We start from the raw sequence: 17,174 nt of genomic DNA, 5'->3' as shown, positions 1-17,174 counted from the left end.
GCCGCCCCTCCACTCTAACCACTAGGCTGCCGCCCCTCCACTCTAACCACTAGGCTAGGCTGCCGCCCCTCCACTCTAACCACTAGGCTAGGCTGCCGCCCCTCCACTCTAACCACTAGGCTAGGCTGCCGCCCCTCCACTCTAACCACTAGGCTAGGCTGCCGCCCCTCCACTCTAACCACTAGGCTACCCTGCCGCCCCTCCACTCTAACCACTAGGCTGCGCTGCCGCCCCTCCACTCTAACCACTAGGCTAACCTGCCGCCCCTCCACTCTAACCACTAGTCTACGCTGCCGCCCCTCCACTCTAACCACTAGGCTACGCTGCCGCCCTCCACTCTAACCACTAGGCTACGCTGCCGCCCTCCACTCTAACCACTAGGCTACGCTGCCGCCCCTCCACTCTAACCACTAGGCTACGCTGCCGCCCTCCACTCTAACCACTAGGCTACGCTGCCGCCCTCCACTCTAACCACTAGGCTACGCTAGCCCTCCACTCTAACCACTAGGCTACGCTGCCGCCCTCCACTCTAACCACTAGGCTACGCTGCCGCCCCTCCACTCTAACCACTAGGCTACGCTGCCGCCCCTCCACTCTAACCACTAGGCTACGCTGCCGCCCCTCCACTCTAACCACTAGGCTACGCTGCCGCCCCTCCACTCTAACCACTAGGCTGCCGCCCCTCCACTCTAACCACTAGGCTGCCGCCCCTCCCCTCTAACCACTACCCTGCCGCCCCTCCACTCTAACCACTACCCTTCCGCCCCTCCACTCTAACCACTACCCTGCCGCCCCAGGGCCTTCAGAAAGTATCCACACCCCTCCACTCTAACCACTACCCTGCCGCCCCAGGGCCTTCAGAAAGTATCCACACCCCTCCCCTCTAACCACTACCCTGCCGCCCCAGGGCCTTCAGAAAGTATCCACACCCTCCCCTCTAACCACTAGGCTGCCGCCCAGGGCCTTCAGAAAGTATCCACACCCCTCCCCTCTAACCACTACCCTGCCGCCCCTCCTCTAACCACTAGGCTGCCGCCCCTCCCTCTAACCACTAGGCTGCCGCCCTCCCCTCTAACCACTACCCTGCCGCCCTCCCTCTAACCACTACCCTGCCGCCCTCCACTCTAACCACTACCCTGCCGCCCTCCACTCTAACCACTACCCTGCCGCCCCTCCACTCTAACCACTACCCTGCCGCCCCTCCCCTCTAACCACTACCCTGCCGCCCTCCCCTCTAACCACTAGGCTGCCGCCCCTCCACTCTAACCACTACCCTGCCGCCCTCCCCTCTAACCACTACCCTGCCGCCCTCCACTCTAACCACTACCCTGCCGCCCCTCCCCTCTAACCACTACCCTGCCGCCCTCCACTCTAACCACTAGGCTGCCGCCCCTCCCTCTAACCACTACCCTGCCGCCCTCCCTCTAACCACTAGGCTGCCGCCCTCCACTCTAACCACTACCCTGCCGCCCTCCCCTCTAACCACTACCCTGCCGCCCTCCCCTCTAACCACTAGGCTGCCGCCCCAGGGCCTTCAGAAAGTATCCACACCCCTCCTCTAACCACTACCCTGCCGCCCCTCCCCTCTAACCACTACCCTGCCGCCCCTCCTCTAACCACGCCCCTCCACTCTAACCACTACCCTGCCGCCCCTCCCCTCTAACCACTACCCTGCCGCCCCTCCACTCTAACCACTAGGCTGCCGCCCCTCCCCTCTAACCACTACCCTGCCGCCCCTCCCCTCTAACCACTAGGCTGCCGCCCCTCCACTCTAACCACTACCCTGCCGCCCACCCCTCTAACCACTACCCTGCCGCCCCTCCACTCTAACCACTACCCTGCCGCCCCTCCCTCTAACCACTACCCTGCCGCCCCTCCCTCTAACCACTAGGCTGCCGCCTCCCTCTAACCACTACCCTGCCGCCCTCCACTCTAACCACTACCCTGCCGCCCCTCCACTCTAACCACTACCCTGCCGCCCTCCCCTCTAACCACTACCCTGCCCCTCCCCTCTAACCACTAGGCTGCCGCCCCTCCACTCTAACCACTACCCTGCCGCCCCACCCCTCTAACCACTACCCTGCCGCCCTCCACTCTAACCACTACCCTGCCGCCCTCCCTCTAACCACTACCCTGCCGCCCCTCCACTCTAACCACAGGCTGCCGCCCCTCCCTCTAACCACTACCCTGCCGCCCCTCCCTCTAACCACTAGGCTGCCGCCCCTCCACTCTAACCACTACCCTGCCGCCCTCCCCTCTAACCACTACCCTGCCGCCCCTCCCTCTAACCACTAGGCTGCCGCCCAGGGCCTTCCCACCCCTCCCCTCTAACCACTACCCTGCCGCCCTCCCCTCTAACCACTACCCTGCCGCCCCTCCCCTCTAACTCTACCCTGCCGCCCTCCACTAACCACTACCCTGCCGCCCCTCCCCTCTAACCACTACCCTGCCGCCCCTCCACTCTAACCACTAGGCTGCCGCCCCCTCCCTCTAACCACTACCCTGCCGCCCCTCCCCTCTAACCACTAGGCTGCCGCCCTCCCTCTAACCACTACCCTGCCGCCCCACCCTCTAACCACTACCCTGCCGCCCCCTCCACTCTAACCACTACCCTGCCGCCTCTCCTCTAACCACTACCCTGCCGCCCCTCCACTCTAACCACTAGGCTGCCGCCCCTCCCCTCTAACCACTACCCTGCCGCCCCTCCCTCTAACCACTAGGCTGCCGCCCCTCCACTCTAACCACTACCCTGCCGCCCCTCCCTCTAACCACTACCCTGCCGCCCCCTCCCCTCTAACCACTACCCTGCCGCCCCTCCCCTCTAACCACTAGGCTGCCGCCCTCCACTCTAACCACTACCCTGCCGCCCCTCCCCTCTAACCACTACCCTGCCGCCCCTCCCCTCTAACCACTACCCTGCCGCCTCTCCCCTCTAACCACTAGGCTGCCGCCCCAGGGCCTTCCACCCCTCAACCTTTTCCACATGTTGTGTTAGACAGAATTTAAAATGGATTAAATTGAGATTTTGTTTCACTGGCCTACACACTATACCCCGTAATGTCAAAGTGGAATTGTGTTTTTAGAAAATGTTCCTAATTAATAAAAAATGAAAACCTGTAATGGTCTTGAGTGAACCAGTATTCAACCTCTTTGTTATAGCAAAATAAGTTCAGGAGTAAACATTTGCTGAACAACTCACATCAGTCTGTGTGCAATAATAGTGTTTAATATGATTTTTTGAATGGCTACCTCATCTATGTACCCCACACATACAATGATCTGTAAGGCCCCTCTGTGCATTTCAAACACAGATTAAACCACAATGACCAGGGAGGTTTTCCAATGCCTTGCAAAGAAGGGCTCCTATTGGTAGATGGGTACAAATTAAAAACAGACATTGAATATCCCTTTGAGCATGGTGAAGTTATTAATTACACTTTGGATGGTGTATCAATACACCCAGTCACTACAAAGATACAGGCGTCCTTTCTTAACTCAGAGGACACCGCTCAGGGATTTCACCATGAGGTCAATGGTGACTTTAAAACAGTTACAGAGTTTAATGGCTGTGATAGGAGAAAACTGAGGATGGATCAACAACATTGTAGTTACTCCACAATACTAAACTAAATGACAGAGCGAAAATAAGGAAACCTGTACAGAATAAAAATATTCCAAAACATGCATCTAAACAAGGCACTAAAGTAATACTGCAATTCACTTTGTCAGATTTGCCCCAAACATCACTGAGTACCACTCTCCATATTTTCAAGCATGGTGGTGGGCTGCATCATGGCAAGACTTGGAAATAGTTGTCTAGCAATGGTCAATAACCAACTTAACAGCATTTGAAGAATTATTAAAACAACCAATCCAGGTGCGGACCGCTCTTTGAGACCCGAAAGATTCACAGATGTAATCGCTGCCAAAGGTGCTTCGACAAAGTTGACTTCAGTGGTGTGAATACTTAGTGCATTCGGAAAGTATTCAGACCCCTTGACTTTTCACATTACAGTCTTATTCTAAAATGGATTCGAGAGATTTTTTTCCCCTCATCAATACCCCATAATGACAAAGCAAAAACAACATGAAACACCGTTCATCCCCACAGCATGATGCTGCCACCACCATGCTTCACTGTAGGGATGGTATTGGTCAGGTGATGAGCGGCGCCTGGTTTCCTACAGACGTGACGCTTGGCACTCAGGCCAAAGAGTTCAATCTTGGTTTCGTCAGACCAGAGAATCTTGTTTCTCAAGGTCAGAATCATTCAGGTGCCTTTTAGTGAAGAGTGAATTCTGTCTGGCCACTCTACCATAAAGACCTGGTTGGTGGAGTGCTGCAGAGATGGTTGTCCTTCTGGAAGGTTCTCCCATCTCCACAGAGGAACTCTGGAGCTCTGTCAGAGTGACCATCGGGTTCTTGTTCACCTCCCTGACCAAGGCCCTTCTGGCCAAACTGAGCAATCGGGGGAGTTCTAGGAAGAGAACTTATTTAATTTAAGAATGATGGAGGCCACTGTGTTCATGGGAAGTTGTTGGTTCCCTTCCCCAGATCTGTGCCTCGAAATAATCCTGTTTAGGAGCTCTACGGACAATTCCTTCGACCTCACGGCTTGGTTGTTGCTCCGACAGGCACTGTCAACTGTGGGACCTTATATAGACAGGTGTGTGCCTTTCCAAATCATGTCCAATCAATTGAATTTACCACAGCTGGACTCCAATCAAGTTGTAGAAACATCTCAATGATGATTAATGGAAGCAGGATGCACCTGAACTCAGTTTGGAGCTTTTTTCCCCCCTTGATCAAATTTTTTCATTCAACTTTTTCACTCCGGACGATTTATCTGGATGTGGTTCTTCAGGACCTCCACCAGCCGAAGATAAGTAGTAACATTAACATGATGCTTTATCTGGATGTGGTTCTTCAGGACCTCCACCAGCCGAAGATAAGTAGTAACATTAACATGATTTCTAATTGCAGTCGTTGTACTCATAATATTCAGGAGAACGATCGCCTTACGGCGAGGATAGCTGTGCTACAAGCCCAGCATCAGACGTAATCGTTAGGCAAGGGTAATTTCAGTGTAGGAAAGGATGAAAAAGCGTCTGTGCCACCAGTAAGTACAGATAGTAACGTTAGTAGAAATCCCCTCACACAGTCCCCGCAGCCGGACAGCTTTCTCATAGCTTCTGGAAGGAAATGCTGTAGGAACGCTCAACCGGTTCAACTCTGCCTGGCCGGTTCCCCTCTTTCCACTGGGAATCTCTGCCTCTAACCCTATTACAGGGGCTGAGTCACTGGCTTACTGGTGCTCAACCGGTTCAACTCTGCCTGGCCGGTTCCCCTCTCTCCACTGGGAATCTCTGCCTCTAACCCTATTACAGGGGCTGAGTCACTGGCTTGCTGGTGCTCTACCATGCTGTCTCTGTCTGGTCGGCTCCCCTCTCTCCACTGAGATTCTCTACCTCTAACCCTATTACAGGGGCTGAGTCACTGGCTTACTGGTGCTCTACCATGCTGTCTCTGCCTGGCCGGTTCCCCTCTCTCCACTGAGATTCTCTACCTCTAACCCTATTACAGGGGCTGAGTCACTGGCTTACTGGTGCTCTACCATGCTGTCTCTGTCTGGTCGGCTCCCCTCTCTCCACTGAGATTCTCTACCTCTAACCCTATTACAGGGGCTGAGTCACTGGCTTACTGGTGCTCTACCATGCTGTCTCTGCCTGGCCGGTTCCCCTCTCTCCACTGAGATTCTCTACCTCTAACCCTATTACAGGGGCTGAGTCACTGGCTTACTGGTGCTCTACCATGCTGTCTCTGCCTGGCCGGTTCCCCTCTCTCCACTGAGATTCTCTACCTCTAACCCTATTACAGGGGCTGAGTCACTGGCTTACTGGTGCTCTACCATGCTGCCTCTGCCTGGCCGGTTCCCCTCTCTCCACTGAGATTCTCTACCTCTAACCCTATTACAGGGGCTGAGTCACTGGCTTACTAGTGCTCTTCCATGCCGTCCCTAGGAGGGGTGCCTCACTTGAGTGGGTTGAGTCACTGACGTGAACTTCCTGTCTGGGTTGGCGCCCCCCCTTGGGTTGCGCCGTGGAGGAGGTCTTGGTGGGCTATACTCGGCCTTGTCTCAGGATGGTAAGTTGGTGGTTGAAGATATCCCTCTAGTGGTGTGGGGGCTGTGCTTTGGCAAAGCGGGTGGGGTCATATCCTTCCTGTTTGGCCCTGCCCGGGGGTATCATCAGATGGGAGCACAGTGTCTCCTGACCTCTCCTGCCTCCAGTATTTATGCTGCAGTAGTTTATGTGTCGGGGGCCTAGTGCCAGTCTGTTATATCTGGAGTATTTCTCCTGTCTTATCCGGTGTCCTGTGTGAATTTAAGTATGCTCTCTCTAATTCTGTCTTTCTCTCTCAGAGGACCTGAGCCCTAGGACCATGCCTCAGGACTACCTGCCATGATGACTCCTTGATGTCCCCAGTCCACCTGGCTGTGCTGCTGTTCCAGTTTCAACTGTTCTGCCTGCGGCTATGGAACCCTGACCTGTTCACCGGACGTGCTACCTGTCCCAGACCTGCTGTTTTCAACTCTCTAGAGACAGCAGGAGTTGTAGAGATACTCTGAATGATCGGCTATGAAAAGCCAACTGACATTTACTCCTGAGGTGCTGACTTGCTGCACCCTCGACAACCACTGTGATTATTATTATTTGACCCTGCTGGTCATTTATGAACATATTGGCCATGTTCTGTTATAATCTCCACCCGGCACAGCCAGAAGAGGACAGGCCACCTCTCATAGCCTGGTTCCTCTCAAGGTTTCATCCTAGGTTTTGACCTTCCTAGGGAGTTTTTCCTAGCCACCGTGCTTCTACACCTGCATTGCTTGCTGTTTGGGGTTTTAGGCTGGGTTTCTGTACAGCACTGAGATATCAGCTGATGTAAGAAGGGTTTCATTAATACATTTGATTGATTGATAGACGATACTTACAGAGTCGTCCTCCTCCTCCAGCTCTCTCTGCTGCTCCTGTTGTCTCTTAGCCTTCATCTCCATGGACTCAGTGATCAGGTCTCTCAGGATGGTGACTGGCTTGGCTGCCGTGATGAACGGATGCTACAGGAGAGAGCGAGAGGAGGATGGCAGTACGTTGACCAAGCTCTGACTAAAAGTGTGTCTTATCAGCACAGACAGACAAATGTCCAGGTGTTACTCTGATGAGCTGAAGATGACAGAGTATGAGCACGCAGAAGTCTGTATGTGTGTCTCACCTGCAGTAGCTGTGTGTGTGTGTGTGTCTCACCTGCAGTAACTGTGTGTGTGTGTGTGTCTCACCTGCAGTAGCTGTGTGTGTGTGTGTCTCACCTGCAGTAGCTGTGTGTGTGTGTGTCTCACCTGCAGTAGCTGTGTGTGTGTGTGTCTCACCTGCAGTAGCTGTGTGTGTGTGTGTGTCTCACCTGCAGTAGCTGTGTGTGTGTGTGTCTCACCTGCAGTAGCTGTGTGTGTCTCACCTGCAGTAGCTGTGTGTGTCTCACCTGCAGTAGCTGTGTGTGTCTCACCTGCAGTAGCTGTGTGTGTCTCACCTGCAGTAGCTGTGTGTGTGTGTGTCTCACCTGCAGTAGCTGTGTGTGTGTGTGTCTCACCTGCAGTAGCTGTGTGTGTGTGTGTCTCACCTGCAGTAGCTGTGTGTGTGTGTGTGTCTCACCTGCAGTAGCTGTGTGTGTGTGTGTCTCACCTGCAGTAGCTGTGTGTGTGTGTGTCTCACCTGCAGTAGCTGTGTGTGTGTGTCTCACCTGCAGTAGCTGTGTGTGTGTGTCTCACCTGCAGTAGCTGTGTGTGTGTGTCTCACCTGCAGTAGCTGTGTGTGTGTGTGTGTCTCACCTGCAGTAGCTGTGTGTCTCACCTGCAGTAGCTGTGTGTGTGTGTGTGTGTGTCTCACCTGCAGTAGCTGTGTGTGTGTGTGTCTCACCTGCAGTAGCTGTGTGTGTGTGTCTCACCTGCAGTAGCTGTGTGTGTGTCACCTGCAGTAGCTGTGTGTGTGTGTGTCTCACCTGCAGTAGCTGTGTGTGTCTCACCTGCAGTAACTGTGTGTGTGTGTCTCACCTGCAGTAGCTGTGTGTGTGTGTGTCTCACCTGCAGTAGCTGTGTGTGTGTGTGTGTCTCACCTGCAGTAGCTGTGTGTGTGTGTGTGTCTCACCTGCAGTAGCTGTGTGTGTGTGTGTGTCTCACCTGCAGTAGCTGTGTGTGTGTGTGTGTGTGTGTGTCTCACCTGCAGTAGCTGTGTGTGTGTGTGTGTGTGTGTCTCACCTGCAGTAGCTGTGTGTGTGTGTGTGTGTCTCACCTGCAGTAGCTGTGTGTGTGTGTGTGTCTCACCTGCAGTAGCTGTGTGTGTGTGTGTGTCTCACCTGCAGTAGCTGTGTGTGTGTGTGTGTCTCACCTGCAGTAGCTGTGTGTGTGTGTGTCTCACCTGCAGTAGCTGTGTGTGTCTCACCTGCAGTAACTGTGTGTGTGTGTCTCACCTGCAGTAGCTGTGTGTGTGTGTGTCTCACCTGCAGTAGCTGTGTGTGTGTGTGTGTCTCACCTGCAGTAGCTGTGTGTGTGTGTGTGTCTCACCTGCAGTAGCTGTGTGTGTGTGTGTGTCTCACCTGCAGTAGCTGTGTGTGTGTGTGTCTCACCTGCAGTAGCTGTGTGTGTGTGTGTGTGTGTGTCTCACCTGCAGTAACTGTGTGTGTGTGTGTGTCTCACCTGCAGTAGCTGTGTGTGTGTGTGTCTCACCTGCAGTAGCTGTGTGTGTGTGTCTCACCTGCAGTAGCTGTGTGTGTGTGTGTCTCACCTGCAGTAGCTGTGTGTGTGTGTGTGTCTCACCTGCAGTAGCTGTGTGTGTGTGTGTCTCACCTGCAGTAGCTGTGTGTGTCTCACCTGCAGTAGCTGTGTGTGTCTCACCTGCAGTAGCTGTGTGTGTGTGTGTCTCACCTGCAGTAGCTGTGTGTGTGTGTGTCTCACCTGCAGTAGCTGTGTGTGTGTGTGTCTCACCTGCAGTAGCTGTGTGTGTGTGTGTCTCACCTGCAGTAGCTGTGTGTGTGTGTGTCTCACCTGCAGTAGCTGTGTGTGTGTGTGTCTCACCTGCAGTAGCTGTGTGTGTGTGTCTCACCTGCAGTAGCTGTGTGTGTGTGTCTCACCTGCAGTAGCTGTGTGTGTGTGTGTGTCTCACCTGCAGTAGCTGTGTGTCTCACCTGCAGTAGCTGTGTGTGTGTGTGTGTGTCTCACCTGCAGTAGCTGTGTGTGTGTGTGTCTCACCTGCAGTAGCTGTGTGTGTGTGTCTCACCTGCAGTAGCTGTGTGTGTGTCACCTGCAGTAGCTGTGTGTGTGTGTGTCTCACCTGCAGTAGCTGTGTGTGTCTCACCTGCAGTAACTGTGTGTGTGTGTGTGTGTGTCTCACCTGCAGTAGCTGTGTGTGTGTGTGTGTGTGTGTGTCTCACCTGCAGTAGCTGTGTGTGTGTGTGTGTCTCACCTGCAGTAGCTGTGTGTGTGTGTGTGTGTGTGTCTCACCTGCAGTAGCTGTGTGTGTGTGTGTGTGTGTGTGTCTCACCTGCAGTAGCTGTGTGTGTGTGTGTGTGTGTGTGTCTCACCTGCAGTAGCTGTGTGTGTGTGTGTGTGTGTCTCACCTGCAGTAGCTGTGTGTGTGTGTGTGTGTGTGTGTCTCACCTGCAGTAGCTGTGTGTGTGTGTGTGTCTCACCTGCAGTAGCTGTGTGTGTGTGTGTGTCTCACCTGCAGTAGCTGTGTGTGTGTGTGTGTCTCACCTGCAGTAGCTGTGTGTGTGTGTCTCACCTGCAGTAGCTGTGTGTGTGTGTGTGTCTCACCTGCAGTAGCTGTGTGTGTGTGTGTGTCTCACCTGCAGTAGCTGTGTGTGTGTGTGTGTGTCTCACCTGCAGTAGCTGTGTGTGTGTGTCACCTGCAGTAGCTGTGTGTGTGTGTGTGTCACCTGCAGTAGCTGTGTGTGTGTGTGTCTCACCTGCAGTAGCTGTGTGTGTGTGTCTCACCTGCAGTAGCTGTGTGTGTGTGTCTCACCTGCAGTAGCTGTGTGTGTGTGTCTCACCTGCAGTAGCTGTGTGTGTCTCACCTGCAGTAGCTGTGTGTGTCTCACCTGCAGTAGCTGTGTGTGTGTCTCACCTGCAGTAGCTGTGTGTGTGTGTGTGTCTCACCTGCAGTAGCTGTGTGTGTGTCTCACCTGCAGTAGCTGTGTGTGTCTCACCTGCAGTAGCTGTGTGTGTGTCTCACCTGCAGTAGCTGTGTGTGTGTCTCACCTGCAGTAGCTGTGTGTGTGTGTGTGTCTCACCTGCAGTAGCTGTGTGTGTGTGTGTGTCTCACCTGCAGTAGCTGTGTGTGTGTGTGTGTCTCACCTGCAGTAGCTGTGTGTGTGTGTGTGTCTCACCTGCAGTAGCTGTGTGTGTGTGTGTGTCTCACCTGCAGTAGCTGTGTGTGTGTGTGTGTCTCACCTGCAGTAGCTGTGTGTGTGTGTGTGTCTCACCTGCAGTAGCTGTGTGTGTGTGTGTGTCTCACCTGCAGTAGCTGTGTGTGTGTGTGTGTCTCACCTGCAGTAGCTGTGTGTGTGTGTGTGTCTCACCTGCAGTAGCTGTGTGTGTGTGTGTCTCACCTGCAGTAGCTGTGTGTGTGTGTGTGTCTCACCTGCAGTAGCTGTGTGTGTGTGTGTCTCACCTGCAGTAGCTGTGTGTGTGTGTGTGTCTCACCTGCAGTAGCTGTGTGTGTGTGTGTGTCTCACCTGCAGTAGCTGTGTGTGTGTGTCTCACCTGCAGTAGCTGTGTGTGTGTGTGTGTCTCACCTGCAGTAGCTGTGTGTGTGTGTGTGACTCACCTGCAGTAGCTGTGTGTGTGTGTGTGTCTCACCTGCAGTAGCTGTGTGTGTGTGTGTGTCTCACCTGCAGTAGCTGTGTGTGTGTGTGTCTCACCTGCAGTAGCTGTGTGTGTGTGTGTCTCACCTGCAGTAGCTGTGTGTGTGTGTCTCACCTGCAGTAGCTGTGTGTGTGTGTGTCTCACCTGCAGTAGCTGTGTGTGTGTGTCTCACCTGCAGTAACTGTGTGTGTGTGTCTCACCTGCAGTAGCTGTGTGTGTGTGTGTCTCACCTGCAGTAGCTGTGTGTGTGTGTGTGTCTCACCTGCAGTAGCTGTGTGTGTCTCACCTGCAGTAGCTGTGTGTGTCTCACCTGCAGTAGCTGTGTGTGTGTGTCTCACCTGCAGTAGCTGTGTGTGTGTGTGTGTGTGTCTCACCTGCAGTAGCTGTGTGTGTGTGTCTCACCTGCAGTAGCTGTGTGTGTGTGTGTGTGTGTCTCACCTGCAGTAGCTGTGTGTGTGTGTGTGTCTCACCTGCAGTAGCTGTGTGTGTGTGTGTGTGTCTCACCTGCAGTAGCTGTGTGTGTGTGTGTGTCTCACCTGCAGTAGCTGTGTGTGTGTGTGTGTCTCACCTGCAGTAGCTGTGTGTGTGTGTGTGTGTCTCACCTGCAGTAGCTGTGTGTGTGTGTGTGTGTGTGTCTCACCTGCAGTAGCTGTGTGTGTGTGTCTCACCTGCAGTAGCTGTGTGTGTGTGTGTGTGTGTGTCTCACCTGCAGTAGCTGTGTGTGTGTGTGTCTCACCTGCAGTAGCTGTGTGTGTGTGTGTGTCTCACCTGCAGTAGCTGTGTGTGTGTGTGTGTGTGTCTCACCTGCAGTAGCTGTGTGTGTGTGTGTGTCTCACCTGCAGTAGCTGTGTGTGTGTGTGTGTCTCACCTGCAGTAACTGTGTGTGTGTGTGTGTGTCTCACCTGCAGTAGCTGTGTGTGTGTGTGTGTCTCACCTGCAGTAACTGTGTGTGTGTGTGTGTGTGTCTCACCTGCAGTAGCTGTGTGTGTGTGTGTCTCACCTGCAGTAGCTGTGTGTGTGTGTGTGTCTCACCTGCAGTAGCTGTGTGTGTGTGTCTCACCTGCAGTAGCTGTGCGTGTGTGTGTGTCTCACCTGCAGTAGCTGTGCGTGTGTGTCTCACCTGCAGTAGCTGTGTGTGTGTGTCTCACCTGCAGTAGCTGTGTGTGTCTCACCTGCAGTAGCTGTGTGTGTCTCACCTGCAGTAGCTGTGTGTGTGTGTGTGTGTCTCACCTTTAGTAGCTGTGTGTGTGTCTCACCTGCAGTAGCTGTGTGTGTGTGTCTCACCTGCAGTAGCTGTGTGTGTGTGTGTGTGTGTGTCTCACCTGCAGTAGCTGTGTGTGTGTGTGTGTCTCACCTGCAGTAGCTGTGTGTGTGTGTCTCACCTGCAGTAGCTGTGTGTGTGTGTGTGTGTCTCACCTGCAGTAGCTGTGTGTGTGTGTGTGTCTCACCTGCAGTAGCTGTGTGTGTGTGTGTGTGTGTGTGTCTCACCTGCAGTAGCTGTGTGTGTGTGTGTCTCACCTGCAGTAGCTGTGTGTGTGTGTGTCTCACCTGTAGTAGCTGCGTGGCTGTAGCTCTCTGCTCTGGGTTCTTCACCAGACATTTCTTTACAAAGTGTGTGAAGTCGTCTGTCCACAGCTCAGGCTTCCTGAACGTAGGTGGAGGGTTGGTTGGGATCATGAAAATAGCCTGACAGTAATACAGAGGAAGAAGAGACAGAAAACACCTAGTGAAGCAGGAAGTATAGAAGCCTCAATGTAAACCCTAATGAATGTCTATAGACCGCTTGGTACAGAACCCTAATGAATGTCTATAGACCGCTTGGTACAGAACCCTAATGAATGTCTATAGACCGCTTGGTACAGAACCCTAATGAATGTCTATAGACCGCTTGGTACAGAACCTCTCTGTAACCCTAATGAATGTCTATAGACCGCTTGGTACAGAACCCTAATGAATGTCTATAGACCGCTTGGTACAGAACCCTAATGAATGTCTATAGACCGCTTGGTACAGAACCCTAATGAATGTCTATAGACCGCTTGGTACAGAACCCTAATGAATGTCTATAGACCGCTTGGTACAGAACCTCTCCGTAACCCTAATGAATGTCTATAGACCGCTTGGTACAGAACCTCTCCGTAACCCTAATGAATGTCTATAGACCGCTTGGTACAGAACCTCTCCGTAACCCTAATGAATGTCTATAGACCGCTTGGTACAGAACCCTAATGAATGTCTACAGACCGCTTGGTACAGAACCCTAATGAATGTCTATAGACCGCTTGGTACAGAACCTCTCCGTAACCCTAATGAATGTCTATAGACCGCTTGGTACAGAACCCTAATGAATGTCTACAGACCGCTTGGTACAGAACCCTAATGAATGTCTATAGACCGCTTGGTACAGAACCTCTCCGTAACCCTAATGAATGTCTATAGACCGCTTGGTACAGAACCTCTCCGTAACCCTAATGAATGTCTATAGACCGCTTGGTACAGAACCCTAATGAATGTCTATAGACCGCTTGGTACAGAACCTCTCTGTAACCATAATGAATGTCTATAGACCGCTTGGTACAGAACCTCTCCGTAACCCTAATGAATGTCTATAGACCGCTTGGTACAGAACCTCTCCGTAACCCTAATGAATGTCTACAGACCGCTTGGTACAGAACCTCTCCGTAACCCTAATGAATGTCTGTAGACCGCTTGGTACAGAACCTCTCCGTAACCCTAATGAATGTCTATAGACCGCTTGGTACAGAACCCTAATGAATGTCTATAGACCGCTTGGTACAGAACCCTAATGAATGTCTACAGACCGCTTGGTCAAATAGCTTTTTTTGTTATTACCTGGTACTTCCTGTATATAGCCATGTTATTACCTGGTACTTCCTGTATATAGCCATGTTATTACCTGGTACTTCCTGTATATAGCCATGTTATTACCTGGTACTCCCTGTATATAACCATGTTATTACCTGGTACTCCCTGTATATAGCCATGTTATTACCTGGTACTCCCTGTATATAGCCATGTTATTACCTCCCTGTATATAGCCATGTTATTACCTCCCTGTATATAGCCATGTTATTACCTAGCCATGTTATTACTCCCTGTATATAGCCATGTTATTACATGGTACTCCTGTATATAGCCATGTTATTACCTGGTACTCCCTGTATATAGCCATGTTATTACCTGGTACTCCCTGTATATAGCCATGTTATTACCTGGTACTCCTGTATATAGCCATGTTATTACCTGGTACTCCCTGTATATAGCCATGTTATTACCTGGTACTCCCTGTATATAGCCATGTTATTACCTGGTACTCCCTGTATATAGCCATGTTATTACCTGGTACTCCCTGTATATAGCCATGTTATTACCTGGTACTCCCTGTATATAGCCATGTTATTACCTGGTACTCCCTGTATATAGCCATGTTATTACCTGGTACTCCCTGTATATAGCCATGTTATTACCTGGTACTCCCTGTATATAGCCATGTTATTACCTGGTACTTCCTGTATATAGCCATGTTATTACCTGGTACTCCCTGTATATAACCATGTTATTACCTCCCTGTATATAACCATGTTATTACCTCCCTGTATATAGCCATGTTATTACCTCCCTGTATATAGCCATGTTATTACCTGGTACTCCCTGTATATAGCCATGTTATTACCTGGTACTTCCTGTATATAGCCATGATATTATCTGGTACTTCCTGAACAAAGCCATGATATTACCTGGTACTTCCTGAATATAGCCATGTTATTACCTGGTACTTCCTGTATATAGCCATGTTATTACCTGGTACTTCCTGTATATAGCCATGTTATTACCTGGTACTTCCTGTATATAGCCATGTTATTACCTGGTACTTCCTGTATATAGCCATTATATTATCTGGTACTTCCTGTATATAGCCATGTTATTACCTGGTACTTCCTGTATATAGCCATGATATTACCTGGTACTTCCTGTATATAGCCATGTTATTACCTGGTACTTCCTGTATATAGCCATGATATTACCTGGTACTTCCTGTATATAGCCATGATATTACCTGGTACTTCCTGTATATAGCCATGATATTATCTGGTACTTCCTGTATATAGCCATGATATTACCTGGTACTTCCTGTATATAGCCATGTTATTACCTGGTACTTCCTGTATATAGCCATGATATTACCTGGTACTTCCTGTATATAGCCATGATATTACCTGGTACTTCCTGTATATAGCCATGATATTACCTGGTACTTCCTGTATATAGCCATGATATTACCTGGTACTTCCTGTATATAGCCATGATATTACCTGGTACTTCCTGTATATAGCCATGATATTACCTGGTACTTCCTGTATATAGCCATGATATGATCTGGTACTTCCTGTATATAGCCATGTTATTACCTGGTACTTCCTGTATATAGCCATGATATTACCTTGTACTTCCTGTATATAGCCATGTTATTTTTACCTGTTATTGTAATTCACTGTATTTATTCCTCGTGTCCCTATATTTATCTTTAACTCTGCATTGTGTGAAAAGGACCCGGAAGCATTTCACTGTTAGTCTACACCTGTTAGTCTACACCTGTTAGTCTACACCTGTTGTTTATGACCAGCCAGGGAGCATTTCCCTGTTAGTCTACACCTGTTAGTCTACACCTGTTGTTTATGACCAGCCAGGGAGCATTTCCCTGTTAGTCTACACCTGTTGTTTATGACCAGCCAGGGAGCATTTCACTGTTAGTCTACACCTGTTGTTTATGACCAGCCAGGGAGCATTTCCCTGTTAGTCTACACCTGTTGTTTATGACCAGCCAGGGAGCATTTCACTGTTAGTCTACACCTGTTGTTTATGACCAGCCAGGGAGCATTTCCCTGTTAGTCTACACCTGTTGTTTATGACCAGCCAGGGAGCATTTCCCTGTTAGTCTACACCTGTTGTTTATGACCAGCCAGGGAGCATTTCCCTGTTAGTCTACACCTGTTGTTTATGATCAGCCAGGGAGCATTTCCCTGTTAGTCTACACCTGTTGTTTATGACCAGCCAGGGAGCATTTCCCTGTTAGTCTACACCTGTTGTTTATGACCAGCCAGGGAGCATTTCACTGTTAGTCTACACCTGTTGTTTATGACCAGCCAGGGAGCATTTCCCTGTTAGTCTACACCTGTTGTTTATGACCAGCCAGGGAGCATTTCCCTGTTAGTCTACACCTGTTGTTTATGACCAGCCAGGGAGCATTTCCCTGTTAGTCTACACCTGTTAGTCTACACCTGTTAGTCTACACCTGTTGTTTATGACCAGCCAGGGAGCATTTCCCTGTTAGTCTACACCTGTTGTTTATGACCAGCCAGGGAGCATTTCCCTGTTAGTCTACACCTGTTGTTTATGACCAGCCAGGAGCATTTCCTGTTAGTCTACACCTGTTGTTTATGACCAGCCAGGGAGCATTTCCCTGTTAGTCTACACCTGTTGTTTATGACCAGCCAGGGAGCATTTCACTGTTAGTCTACACCTGTTGTTTATGACCCGCCAGGGAGCATTTCACTGTTAGTCTACACCTGTTGTTTATGACCCGCCAGGGAGCATTTCACTGTTAGTCTACACCTGTTGTTTATGATCAGCCAGGGAGCATTTCCCTGTTAGTCTACACCTGTTGTTTATGACCAGCCAGGGAGCATTTCCTGTTAGTCTACACCTGTTGTTTATGACCAGCCAGGAGCATTTCCCTGTTAGTCTACACCTGTTGTTTATGACCAGCCAGGGAGCATTTCACTGTTAGTCTACACCTGTTGTTTATGACCAGCCAGGGAGCATTTCCCTGTTAGTCTACACCTGTTGTTTATGATCAGCCAGGGAGCATTTCCCTGTTAGTCTACACCTGTTGTTTATGACCAGCCAGGGAGCATTTCCCTGTTAGTCTACACCTGTTGTTTATGACCAGCCAGGGAGCATTTCCCTGTTAGTCTACACCTGTTGTTTATGACCAGCCAGGAAGCATTTCACTGTTAGTCTACACCTGTTGTTTATGACCAGCCAGGAAGCATTTCACTGTTAGTCTACACCTGTTGTTTATGACCAGCCAGGGAGCATTTCCCTGTTAGTCTACACCTGTTGTTTATGACCAGCCAGGGAGCATTTCCCTGTTAGTCTACACCTGTTGTTTATGACCAGCCAGGGAGCATTTCCCTGTTAGTCTACACCTGTTAGTCTACACCTGTTGTTTATGACCAGC

General features: G+C 50.8%; 1 protein-coding gene across 1 annotated transcript in view; it reads right to left on the bottom strand.

The window, feature by feature from the left end:
- Positions 1 to 17,174, bottom strand: part of stk3 (serine/threonine kinase 3 (STE20 homolog, yeast)) — a 38,067-nt gene that overhangs the window by 14,153 nt on the left and 6,740 nt on the right. The window contains exons 7-8 of the mRNA XM_065020095.1: positions 12,461 to 12,598; positions 6,995 to 7,117 (exon numbers count right to left, since the gene is read on the bottom strand). Coding sequence (XP_064876167.1) covers positions 6,995 to 7,117; positions 12,461 to 12,598 — 261 coding nt within the window. The remainder of the gene's footprint in view (positions 1 to 6,994; positions 7,118 to 12,460; positions 12,599 to 17,174) is intronic.

The sequence above is a fragment of the Oncorhynchus nerka genome, linkage group LG7 (assembly GCF_034236695.1).
Source record: "Oncorhynchus nerka isolate Pitt River linkage group LG7, Oner_Uvic_2.0, whole genome shotgun sequence".
In the NCBI taxonomy this organism is placed as follows: domain Eukaryota; kingdom Metazoa; phylum Chordata; class Actinopteri; order Salmoniformes; family Salmonidae; genus Oncorhynchus; species Oncorhynchus nerka.
Note: the sequence above shows the minus strand (reverse complement) of the source record. Positions and strands in the feature narration are given on the sequence as shown.